Source organism: Chanodichthys erythropterus, chromosome 4 (genome assembly GCF_024489055.1).
Source record: "Chanodichthys erythropterus isolate Z2021 chromosome 4, ASM2448905v1, whole genome shotgun sequence".
NCBI lineage: Eukaryota > Metazoa > Chordata > Actinopteri > Cypriniformes > Xenocyprididae > Chanodichthys > Chanodichthys erythropterus.
Window position 1 is genome coordinate 36,610,119 of NC_090224.1, and position 12,400 is coordinate 36,622,518.

The 12,400-nt window shown below is 37.8% G+C and overlaps 1 protein-coding gene across 6 annotated transcripts in view; it reads right to left on the reverse strand.

Annotated features, from left to right (window-relative positions):
• The window catches only part of cdc42bpb (CDC42 binding protein kinase beta (DMPK-like)), a 93,965-nt gene that overhangs the window by 33,877 nt on the left and 47,688 nt on the right, over positions 1 to 12,400 (reverse strand). For all 6 annotated transcript variants that reach the window (XM_067384851.1, XM_067384854.1, XM_067384852.1 and 3 more), the window contains exons 8-16: positions 11,103 to 11,351; positions 10,746 to 10,980; positions 9,376 to 9,495; positions 8,979 to 9,112; positions 6,422 to 6,664; positions 5,491 to 5,601; positions 2,563 to 2,810; positions 1,446 to 1,551; positions 1,226 to 1,350 (exon numbers count right to left, since the gene is read on the reverse strand). In XM_067384851.1, the coding sequence (XP_067240952.1) occupies positions 1,226 to 1,350; positions 1,446 to 1,551; positions 2,563 to 2,810; positions 5,491 to 5,601; positions 6,422 to 6,664; positions 8,979 to 9,112; positions 9,376 to 9,495; positions 10,746 to 10,980; positions 11,103 to 11,351 (1,571 nt within the window). The remainder of the gene's footprint in view (positions 1 to 1,225; positions 1,351 to 1,445; positions 1,552 to 2,562; positions 2,811 to 5,490; positions 5,602 to 6,421; positions 6,665 to 8,978; positions 9,113 to 9,375; positions 9,496 to 10,745; positions 10,981 to 11,102; positions 11,352 to 12,400) is intronic.

Genomic DNA, 12,400 nt, shown 5'->3' on the forward strand with positions numbered 1-12,400 from the left:
TCACAGTAACAAATGACAACAAAAATCTAATGTTTTTTTTTTTCAGGAAAACCAATGTAATATTTTTGTTTAATAATATTTTTTGATTATCATTTAACATTTTGGGAGTATTTTATGATACTATGCAATATTTATACAATTTCTATAAGCTATTTTTGCCCATTAAAAATAATACACAATTTTCTAATGTATTTTAAAATTAATTTTCAATTAAAGTAGTATTCCATGTGACAGGGCATTTAAAATAATTATTTTTTTCAAGGAAGATTAGCACCATCTGGTGGGAGTAAAAAAAGGAAAACTTATGTAATGCCACGGTGTAACCACTATATTCTTATATAGTTCGATATAAAGTGGCTTATAAATGATCTTGTGTTTTTAGACAAATATTTTTATAAAGTTGTGGGTTTGCATTTATACTTAAACATTCTCAAAGACAACGTTTTGTCAAGGTTTGAAATGTTGATTTGAAGTGTCGGTTTTTGCATTCATTTTACTACAGGGTATGTTAACGGGTATGTTTTATCACAGCTTAATAAATCTGGGGCTGATCTGATTTTCAACCTCCTATTTGAGTCTTTTTGCTCAGCTTTACCATATTGTTACAGCCACACTGGTTCATTTGTGCCTGTGTCTATGAGTGTGTGTTTGAGTAGGTGTGTGTTTTGTACTTTCGATGTTTTAGAGTGTAACCTCTTCCTGGCTGTTCTTTTTTTCTTTTTCTTTTTTTTTTTTTTTTACTGCTTTGTGGCTGAATAATTGATTTTATAATTTCACACACTTACAAAAACGTGCTCTTTGTTATAGCTGCGCTAGTTTATATATGTATGTGGGGGGAGGGGGTATGGGTGGGGGTGTCTTTTACACTCTTGACATTTTAGAGTGTCACCCCTTCATTGCTGTGCACTTTTTTTCTGCACAGTGGCTAATTTGTAGTTTGTACCACCAAAAGATTCTATGTTTGCATATTTTTTTGTATTTTCCATTCATTTCCTATGTCAGTCATTTTTGATCATGAAGGAGCCAAGTGTGACTTTTTTTAGACCCTTTAACATATCGAATTATGTCCATGATTTCTTTGTGTGTTCACATAGCTAATGCGACAAAAGTCACCAAGTATCGTCCCAATGTAAAATTTTTCAGCCCAAGAAGACCAAATGGTTAAGATATTTTTCACTGATCACAAATGGTACATAAACACTGTGTAGATTATAGATTATCTCACCATTGGATAATCTCAGCAATCTGTGCTTCCCAGTGTGCTACACTCTCTTTCTTCGATGCTAGATCCTGGAGCTCATCCTCCAGCTGCCTGTTCTGAGCCGTCAGCTTGTCCACAAAAGTGCAGAGCTGCAGGGAAGGAGATTTCAGGATCAGAGTCAAGTTCTGAATATTACACCTGATACTCAATGTGGTCACTTGTCACGTGAAATATGGTGTCCTACCCGGTCTGTTTCTGCAGTGAGTTTACGGTTTTCATCACTCAGGAGGTTGCGTTCACGTTCATACTTCTCCTTCAGAGCACCCATGGCCTCGTCCATCTCGGTTTGCCTGTGGATACAGAACGGGACTAGAATTAGTGGTCGATTTGAGTTTTTTTGTAATGGCTGTTGACAGGGCAGCATAGAAAACTAAATTGTTATATTATTAAAAGTTTTAACATCATAACATAACATAACATAACATAACATAACATAACATAACATAACATAACATAACATAACATAACATAACATAACATAACATAACATAACATAACATAACATAACATAACATAACATAACATAACATAACATAACATAACATAACATAACATAACATGAGTAATGATGCTGAAAATTCAGCTTTACCATCAAAGGAATAAATTTCATTTTAAAATATAATAAAACAGAAAACAAATATTTTATATAATTATTTAAAACTTTTACAAACTTTTGTATGGTAGTGTTTTAAAGATTATTATTTCGGTCATTGTTTACAGTCCTTTTCTAGGTTTGCCTTACTAAGATGCCGCAATTTAATTTGTCCAGTCCTACTTTCTCTTCAATCAGCTGTTTATTGATTACACGCCCTTTGTTAATTAACCAATCACTGCAGCCATGTGCTAACAGGTCCTGATTTATAAATACTTTGGTGCTGCCCGATGTTTGTAATGCAAGTTTATTTTCTTTTGTTTCTCTGTTTGTATTGTTTATCTTTTGCTTGAATAATTTGAATAAGATTGATCTTTACTGAAGTGTTTTTTTATTTCTGTTCTCATCTAGAAAGCACACATTATGTTCTTCCTGCTTCAATGGACTAATAGAGTTTAATCAAATGGAATTGTCCTACTGGACTGTGTTCTGACAGACACCCCTGCTGGTGTCTAATAAAATGTGGAGTCCACTTCAGAGTTCAAGTTCAATGTGCATAGGTTTCTCTCAGATTTAGGCCAATGCTGATAACCTCATAAAGGTTAAATATCGGCCAGATAATCAGCCTGGCCAATAGTTTTCTATCACTAGCTGGAATCAACCCTGTTGATGCCAACCCCCAACCAGGACCATTGACAGAACAGCTTACCGTTCTCTCTTGGCCTTTTCCAGTTTGTCTTTGAGCACCAGCAGCTCTTTGTTCAGGGACAGCTGCTGACCCTCAGAGTCATGAAGCTCCTTCCTCAGGTTCTTCAGCTCTGAAGTGTGGCTGGCATCACGTCTCACCAGCTCCTCCTCATAGAACAATACCTTCTTATCCAGCTCCGACTTCACCTTGGTGAGCTCCTGCTGAGTCTCAGAGCCGAGGCTTGAGGAGCGACCCGTTCCCTGCTTCACCTGAACAAGAATCAAACAAACAATCTAAATCAGATACATCCTGAGACTTTAATTCAGTACATTTACTGCAGTAAAATATGGATTGATTTGAATTTATTTCAAGCCCTAATACCATATACAAACAGACACTTATCAATGGAGAGCAGAGGAAGAGGAAGAGCGAGCAAGGAGGCAAAGGAGAGAGCGAGTCTTGATGGAAAAAACATAAAACAAAGCAGGAACATCCTGCTAAAAATAACTCCACAGGATATCCTACACAAGGCAGGAGGAAAAAGAAAGACAGGAGGGAAAGTAAGGCGATGTTTGAGGTTAACAGGGTGGAAGGCCTTAGAGAGGTAGAAGAAACACCTGAGGAAGCTAATGAACAGATGAATGGAAGAGGAAAATAGTGAATCTCTGAAAATAGCTGTCACAAAGAACATGCCAAAAATCAGAAGAACTGAATAAGAAGCAGGAGAGTCTCAAGAGAAGCAAGGTTATACCGGAATATTTTTGTTTATATGAAAAATCAGGTAGATTTAGCAATATGGCGGTGTATGATGTACTATATATGCCTTTCTCCACTGACATTCTGAGTCTTGCGTTCTAAACATTTCTAAGGATACTCTGATACTGAAGGCAGACTGAGATGAACAGGAACTTGGTTTGTGTAACATTAGCAACACATTATTAGCTGTTTGATAATGTAGTCAAGCAAAAGCCTACTCATATGAATTATGTGTCTGACTTTGTAAAAAGCGATACCATTGTACAGTGTTTACTACAGTAAAGTTGACCAACTGAATCTCTGAGCTTGTGCGAGTGAATGGAGGCGGGGCTAGTTAGCATATTCATTGATCCATGTATACTAAATGAAGCAAGGGTGTAGAGTTACATTCAAGCTATTTTAAGGTATTAAGAAATTTTTTCACAGGAAAAAAAAAACCTTAACCCTCTGGGGTCTGAGGATTTTCGGGACCCTGGAGAAGTTTTGACATGCCCTGACATTTGTGCTTTTTTCAGTTGTTCAAAAACATTAATGGAAAAAGTGTCATTACACTGTATTCAGCACAAACTTGGCTACAATAATATGTGAGGAACATGTATGTACATGTTTGTGTTTTTGAAGGAATAACGTTTATGCATGGTTATTGAAAAAACAAAAAACTTAAGTCACTGAAATAAGGACAAAAAAATATGTGCTCACAAGACTTCTGGGTATTGGAGGTTGTAGACTAGAGTTTTTGCTTCAGAATTATGTAAAAATTATGCTGCCTACTCCTTCATATAAAACAATAGAACAATAGAATTTTAATTTTGTAAGACACTTTTTGTCAAGAAACACAGTATGCGTGGAGGCGTGAATCATCATGAATAATGGGTCATTTACACCTGAGAAGACAAACGAATCGCATAATAATGACCTGAAGTGACTTGCATAATAACAAGCTCTTTTAGTCAGGTAGGCTGTGAAAAAACCCTATGTGATCATGTCTCAAGCTCATCATATGGTGTAAATCAAACATACAGAAAAAACAGCAATACTGTGAAATATTATTACAATTTTAAATAATGGTATTCTATTATATTCTTTAAAATATAATGTATTTCTGTGATGCAAAGTGTCTGAACAGTTATGTTACCTCTGTGGCATTTCATATAGGCTTTTAGCTTAAAAGCATGCACATTTGGAGAAATATTGATGAATTCTCATTTTTATGTCAATTTTCTATACAGAGAAGTAATTTTTCAATATTTATTGTCATCACTATGAACGCTGGATAATGTGTTTTCAATTCATACTTGCAGCCGGAGGGCGTTCAGTACACCTTTAGTCCACAAATTTATCTAAAGAAGAACAGGTCATGTGACTCTCCAGGAACTGAACTAACAGAGGCCAGAGATCGCTAACTATGGCTATTCAAAACACTTTAAGACAATAAATACATGATTGAGACGATGAATGCATGTATTGACTGAATTTGCGTCTGAATAGCGCTCCCTCCGTGGGCGTGGCCGCATTAAAGGATAATGAACTGAATCACGGACTTCTGACATGGCTCTCTTTTCATACAGATTACATAAACAGAATATTTGTTTTCGATTTGACTTACACAATTTAAAACCTGACATTTCAACGTTTTTTTAGACATAAGTCTCATTTTTTTGTTATTAGTATTCACTAAGTTACAGTTCATTTTCTGAGAACTATCAGATTTGGCTTCGTTCAGAGGGAGACGAGAGATCACGCATCATGTTAGTTTTCTTTATTTTACAAAAAGCACAACATTTTGTTTTTACTCTGAGTGTACACAATTAAAAGATGATATTCAACAGATTAAAATTGTGTATAGCTCTTAATTGTATGTGAAACATTGACAGAGTATTTTGAGTCTCTTTCACACTGGTAAGAAAAAAAAAACGCGGTGGTATTGCCGACTATACCTCAGACCTCAGAGTGTTAAATATATAATGGTGATCAAAGATGAGTTTTAAGGGATTAAAATGATTGACTAAAGGGGACTTTAATAAATAAAGTTATTACTATAAATAAATAGTCTTTTTTTATAATCACTATTTTTATGTATACCATTTTTACTCTTCATTAACAGTATTTTGTTACCATGAGATTCACCAATGAAAGATTCACAAGCTGGCTGACGTCAGTAGAGAGGCAGTGTATGAATGAGTGACCTCTGACCTTGAGTGTCTCCAGCTCACTCTCCAGTTGTTTGGAGTAGACTTCACTGTGCTCTCTGAGCTTACGCTCCTTAGAGGCTTCGGCACGCGCATCCTCCAGCTGAGACTCCAGCTATCACACACACACACACACACACACACACACGAAAACAATCAATATGTGAGGAAAAAAAAAAAAAAAAAAAAAGGACTCGTATAGACATTCTCATAAACCCTTCAATCTTGACCTAATTTTAACGGCACACGCCCCATGTGAATTTTTTTTTCTTTGAGCCATGTCTTTTGAGTCTCCCTGACATTAAGACTTCACAAAAAAAAAAAAAAAAAAAAAAAAAATTTATTTGCCCCAAGAGACACTTCTGCCTAAAGTCTTGTGCATGGGAGACAAAGAAAAGAAACATAAAAGAAAAAAAAAAAAAAAAAAAAAAAGTGTAAAAAAGGGGGAGGGTCTGAATCCAGCTGCAGTCAGCAGTGGGCCTGCGCTGCGGTCAGTGTCGCCCATCTGGCTCGAGTTAGACACTGCGGTCCAGAGGAGGTCATGGGGTCCGTGAGGCTGGCCTGCAGGGACAGGAGGGGGCGGGAAGGGGTGTGAAGACATTCCTGTTGTCGTCTAGGGAGATCTGGAGCTGTTGAGCCTGCCTCTCTCTGGAGCGTGACTGATGAACTTCAAAAATGTGGCGCATTCCAAGGCCTTGTTTTCATCTGTGCCCTCAGTCAGCCCCGGGGGTGTTAACATGATGATGATGAGTAATAAACACCCGGCGGGAGCCGGACGGCACCGGTTCGGAATACCAGGGTGACACATGCAACGTGGATACGTGTTCCTGATTGAAAGCCCCTGGTAATTCATCTCCATTTACTTTGAAAACACATCCAAACAGTCATAACATTACAAGAGGGGGTGCGTGACCTCCTTCAATCATGCTCCTCACCTCCTTGCGGGCCTTCTCGGTTTTGCGGATGTCCTGGCGCATGGCGTCGATCTTCTGCATCACCACCTCCATCTCCTCCTCCTTGTCCCGCAGCTGTCGCGACAGACGCTGCTTCTGCGAGCGCAGCTCGGCCATGCGCTCGTTCAGCTCAGAGAACTCCTGCATGGCCAGCTTCCTCTGCTGGTGGGCGTCCTTCAGCTCCTTGGTCTGAGACTTCAGGCGATCCAGAGACTCCACCAGTTGCTGGAAAGGGAGAGGAACGGATAAATCAGGTTGAAGATATTAAAACGATAGCAGGGAAACAGATGCGCGGGTCCAACTGTGTGAGAGGAGCAGCGGAAAGGAGAGAAAAAGAAAGAGCAGCCGCGCCTAGAGAGAAAGGACTGAAAAAGAGGCTGAGTGAGAAATAGAAATCGTCAAGAGAATTGGGAGTTATGCGCTAAAAGAACGGGACACACGCTCGTAAGGAAGTGAAATGAACACAGACAATCCTTACAGGAAGTATTTTGACTGAAAACAGACTTGAATGGATCTCATACATCAGTCACGCTGAGCTTTGGCGGGTACGAGCCAATTGGGGCTCAGGGTCAAGTGAGATGGCCGGACAAATGCGATTAGCTAAAAATGTGATGCGCAGTGAGAATTTTGACATGCCCTTATGTGACGGGGCGATGACATTAATCTTGATGAACGAGCCCAGTGTTTTTGAACTTCCTGATTCAATAAGGCTGAAGAGGACGTGTTATCTTCAGCACGAGGACAGGAGAGAGGAGGAAGAACCATTCTCTGGCCATTATGTCATTTCTTTAACAGTGTATGACAACACTAATTCTGAAGGTGTTCATGGGATTTTTTACACCACAGTATCTCTGTACTGGGAACTGAGAACCTGTTCTTACCCTGAACAGCTGTTTAAAAAAAAAAAAAAAAAAAAAAAAATATATATATATTTATTTTTTTTTTTTTTTTTTTTTTTTTTTTTAAACCAAAACTATAGAGAATGGCCAGTGTAGTCAAAACGATTCTGGAGCATGAATCAAACTGTTGCTTTACTGTTACTGTTGTGTTACCTAGTCACGATGAAACTGAAGTAGTGGCAGATCTTTTGTTCTACACTGTGATTAGAGTTGCAAAGGAGTGGAAAATTTCCAGGTACATTTCCGGAAACTTTCCATGGGAAGTTAAGCTGTGGAATTTTGGGAATATTCCAAGTTGGACATTTAACAAGAATTTACAGGAATTAAAGGGGATTCATTGGAAATGTTGGATCATTTATCCAAACTTCATCATATACAAGCATAAAGTCATAAGCAGACATGCATGCAAACCAATACAAATTTAAAAAAAATAACATTTTTAACTGTGCCCAGCATAATCATGTAGTTTTGGGGATTTTTTTCTTTCAAAGTTCTTTAAAATAAATTCTATAGCCCACAAACTTTTGAACAGTAGTGTATATAGATTTTATTTTAAAGAGGCTACATATAGAATTCAGAGACCTTTGTTTTTAGTGACACCGGTGGCCATTAAATGGTGGCCAGCAACTTATTGCTCATGCTCGCACACACTTCATAGTGACATGATGAGTGAGGCTCGGCCAAAACAGTGACGTCATGTCAGCTTTCATAGACAACTAGGAAGTCGAAGAAGGTCTCATTTTTTAAGTTTCATTGCAAGCTGTTCACACATTGTCAATAACAAAGCCTCTTAAAATAATGTAGCTTCTTAAAAATAAAATAAATCATTTTAAATGAAGACATTGAAATGTTTGATTTTAAGACATTTTGTTTGCTTTTGTTTGGTACTATGTTGAGTCGCCACTCAACGTGTGTGATTGAGGAATGTTAACATTCCCCACATGTGATTGAGGAATGCGCAGGGTAGAAATTCAACTGAATTAAATCTGGTTGTTTCAACTACATTTAAGTTTCCTGTTATAGGCTAACCTACAATTTTGCCAATTTCCAGTTTGTTCCTTTTAATTCCCAGAAATTGCTGTTAATTTCCAGAATTTTGCAACTCCAATTGAGATGTACATCCGCGTGTAAGGGATTAACGGAAAAGAAGAAAAATGTAGGGTGGGACTTGGTTCTATGCATTGGTTGTTGATTGGATACTGAGATGTGAGCTTGCAGGAGCTATAAAAGTATAAAAACACTATAAAAGGTAAAAATAAATAAATAAAAAGATCAGTAATATGGATTTTAAAAATAGATACAGTGAATTTCATGCAGACTTTAATGCATGTGAGACTTAAATTAGTGTAGCTACTATCTGGTTGTTCATTTGACAAAATGTAGTAAACAATAATAGAAATCGCTTAAAATCACCTTTTGCAATATTCAGTGCATCTCATTACTTGCCAATGAAATCAAAATTTGTTTCTAAATATTTCTTCCTCAAAGTACAAAAACAATTGTTAATGGAACCTTCAAGGAACTGGAATCGTAAAGAGAAAGCAGAGGAAGGAACCTGATCAAATGTTTAGGGGGCTGAATTTATGAGCATAATTTCTCTTCCATTTTGGCTGGTAATTCAACCGTCTAGTCAATCATACCTTATGTATATCCTCTTTCTCCTGCTTGAGGGCTCTGACTTGCTTGTCCAGGGCCTTTAGTTTGGTAGAGGAACTTTCAAAGTCCTGTCGAAGAGTCACTGCCTCCTCAAGCTGGTGCTCCAGCCTATCAGAGTCTGAGGAGGGACAAATCACTCAGAGTTAGCTGAATGTGATTAATTAGCTGACACAATTGAACAGCCAAATAATCAAATTAAGAAATTCTGATAAGTGGAAGCAGTGATGACTCATAATCGTAATAATTTTCTTATCAAAGCACTTTGCTATGAATTCAGTTAATCTATAATGTAGGTGTGTGTGGAGTACACTGACATGACTCATAAGTTAACAGACTTTATCATATCATATATCCATTGACAATGATTGAGAGACCCATTACCTGCTAGTTTCTTTTTGAGCCGATCGATTTCCTCATTGAGCTTTTTAATCTCTTTATCACGACCAAGTGTGCCGGCCCCACGCCCAGAGCCATGGAGCGACTGAACAGCCTGAGTGGATTCTAGGAAATCACGTGTGGAACAAACAATCATTATATACTCAGAAAACAATTCACTGATGCATTTACAAAAATGAAACAGAACTAATAACACTACTAGATGTTATTACAAGGGATTAAAGTGAGTTCACCCAAAATGAAAATATTCGCCCTCATGATGTTCCAAACACACAAGACGTCTGTTCATCTTCAAAACACAAATGAAGACATTTTAATGAAATCTGAGAGATTTCTGTTGCTCAATTGAAAGTCCATTAAACCAAAATATTGATGCTTCAAAAGGTTTGTTAAGATATTGTAAAAGTAATCCATATGAATTGAGCGGTATAATCAGGGCTTGACATTAACAAGCGCCAATTTCAGCAGTGGTATGGCTGCATTTTATATGTAATATATATATAAAAATACATAATATATACTTTTCAGTTGTAGTCTTATAAAGAGACTTCTGAAATAATAAACTAAGTGCAATCTAGTGTTGTCAAAAATATTGATTTTTCAATATATATCAATACTGAAATATCTGAAACTCATTTTCCAGAGAATAGACACACTATACCAGCTGCTCTTTCAGCGAGTCGACACACAAACCCTCCTCCCCTCACTCACTCGTTTCATTTTCTCCAGATGAATATTGTTGGTGTTACAAGGCTTGAATTTTGGTGTGGGATTGTGCATATAGTGCATAATTTTACTCATTCCCACAGATTGTGCTCACGCCCAAAGTGTGCCACATAAAGCATCTCTCAGTACTAAATTAAGTTATTTTTCACTGCTTATTGTGCTTAAACACTGAAATTCACACAAAATTACGTCAAAATGCCGGTCTTGGTGAGTATTCATGTAAACACAGTCAGTTATGTTTGAAGTAAACAGTTGAGAAAGAAAACGCATGTGTAACAGTATAATGGATCTGTGCGTCAGGTCTTAAAGTGACAGCAGCCTAATAAACCTGCTGCCAAATTATGATAAAATAATAAAAATATCTTTATGGCAGTTTTTCCCCATGGTATCGATGTCAAAATTGTAGCCAGTGAAAATGCCGAGTGGCTAGTAACTTTGAAGAGTAAAGTAAAAAAGTTGGGTATTATCCAAGTATTCTGAAGAGAAGTCACTTTATAAAAGGAACAGATTTAATTTATCTTTATGGACTTTATGAACTCTTTATGAATCTCTCAGGTTTAGTGAATTTTCATTTTTGGGTGAGCAAACCTTTTAATTGTGTTCTCCTAAGATATCAAGTTATTCATTACCCTGCAGTTTACGGTTGAGCTCCTGTTTCTCCTGCTCCAGGCAGCGAATCCTCTTCTCAAAGGCCTCCACCTGCAGACCCCCGTCTGCGAGATCCTCCCCGGCGCCTCCATCCACCAGCGCCACCCTCCTCACACTGCCACGGTCTGAGAAACAGCTTTCTGTGGTGTAGGTGAAGCCCACGAAGGGTAAGTGCTGCCCAGTGAAACCCGTGTGAGATACTGGGGGAGCAATGTCCTGCAGGGTGGAAATGGAAGAAGTCAAAGGTCAAGTATAATCAAGGCTTCAGGTTCTTGATGTTATTATGTAACAAAATAACTTTTCCATCAACAATAAAAGCATTTCAGATTGAAACCAACCGGGTTTTTCAGGACATCATCATCTACATCAAAGTTTGAGGTGTCTGAGGGAGAGCTGACGTCAGGAATGTACGGTGCCTCTGTGTTGCGGATGTTGTCCCAGTCAATGCCAGAAAAGAAGGGGTGCTTCTTGAACTCCTCAATGCCTTGCTGACCTAATCGGCGCTCTCTACTGCAGATCAACCGCTGGATTAGGTCTTTAGCCTCCTCGGACACATCCGTGATGTGGGAGGGGAACTGGAAACGCTCCTAAATAGTGCAAATTAAATCAATTTACATCAATTTGTTCAGATATTCCACTTTGGTTATGGAACAAAACCATAGACCAAATATACACTTGAAGTTGATTGCATTTTTTTGTCACTTTTTACCAAAAAAACGTGTTGTCAACGACTTATGTTTCTGATTTTCCTCGATGTTTCGAAGATATTCACAAAAGTTGCTTAAATACTAAATAACAACGTTGCACAAACCATAAGGCCAAACCTAGCATGTTATAAGTATGTGAAAATTTGATTTTACCACTAGGTGGCGCTGGCTTGAAACTTCTCAGACTCCTTCAGGGCATCATGCCGATGACCTATACCGAGTTTAATTTCGATACGTTAACGCGTTTGTGTAAAAAAGCATTTTACTACAAAATCCAAAATTGCTGACGTCCAAAATGGCTGATATGGGAAAATTGTATATCATTTGACTAAGCATGCCGCCGCGAACCTAATGCATCATGTAGCCTCAGGTCATGCTTGTGATGATGCGTACCAAATTTGGTCTGAATACGATAAAGCGTTGCGGAGTTACAGCTTAACGTCTATTTTCATAAACCCTATGTAAAATTTGTTTGTGTATTATTCGAAAACGACAAATCATCTTGAATTCCTTCACTTTTTATTGACCTCGTCTGAAGATGATCTTGGTAAATTTTCCTGAAAATCAAAGTACCGGACTAGGAGGAGTTTGAAAAAGTAGGTTTTATAAAACATTCAAAATGGCAGGGAAATTAGGCATCCTTACGGTTCAAAAGTTATTAACCTAAATGTGAGTACAACTTGGACAGTTGTTGGTGCTAAATGGATTTAGTTAGAGACTACAAATTTGCTATGGTAACAGTCCAGACTGTCCTCTATCTGTGTGCCAAATTTCATAACTGTCCCGCAAGTGGTTCTATGGGCTGCTTTAGACTTCCAGAGCGGAAACGGAAGAAAAATAATAATAGGTACGTCAATGATTACAATAAGTGCCTAAACACCTTCGGTGCTTGGCCCCTAATGAAAAAAAAAAATACTACTCTGAGTAGT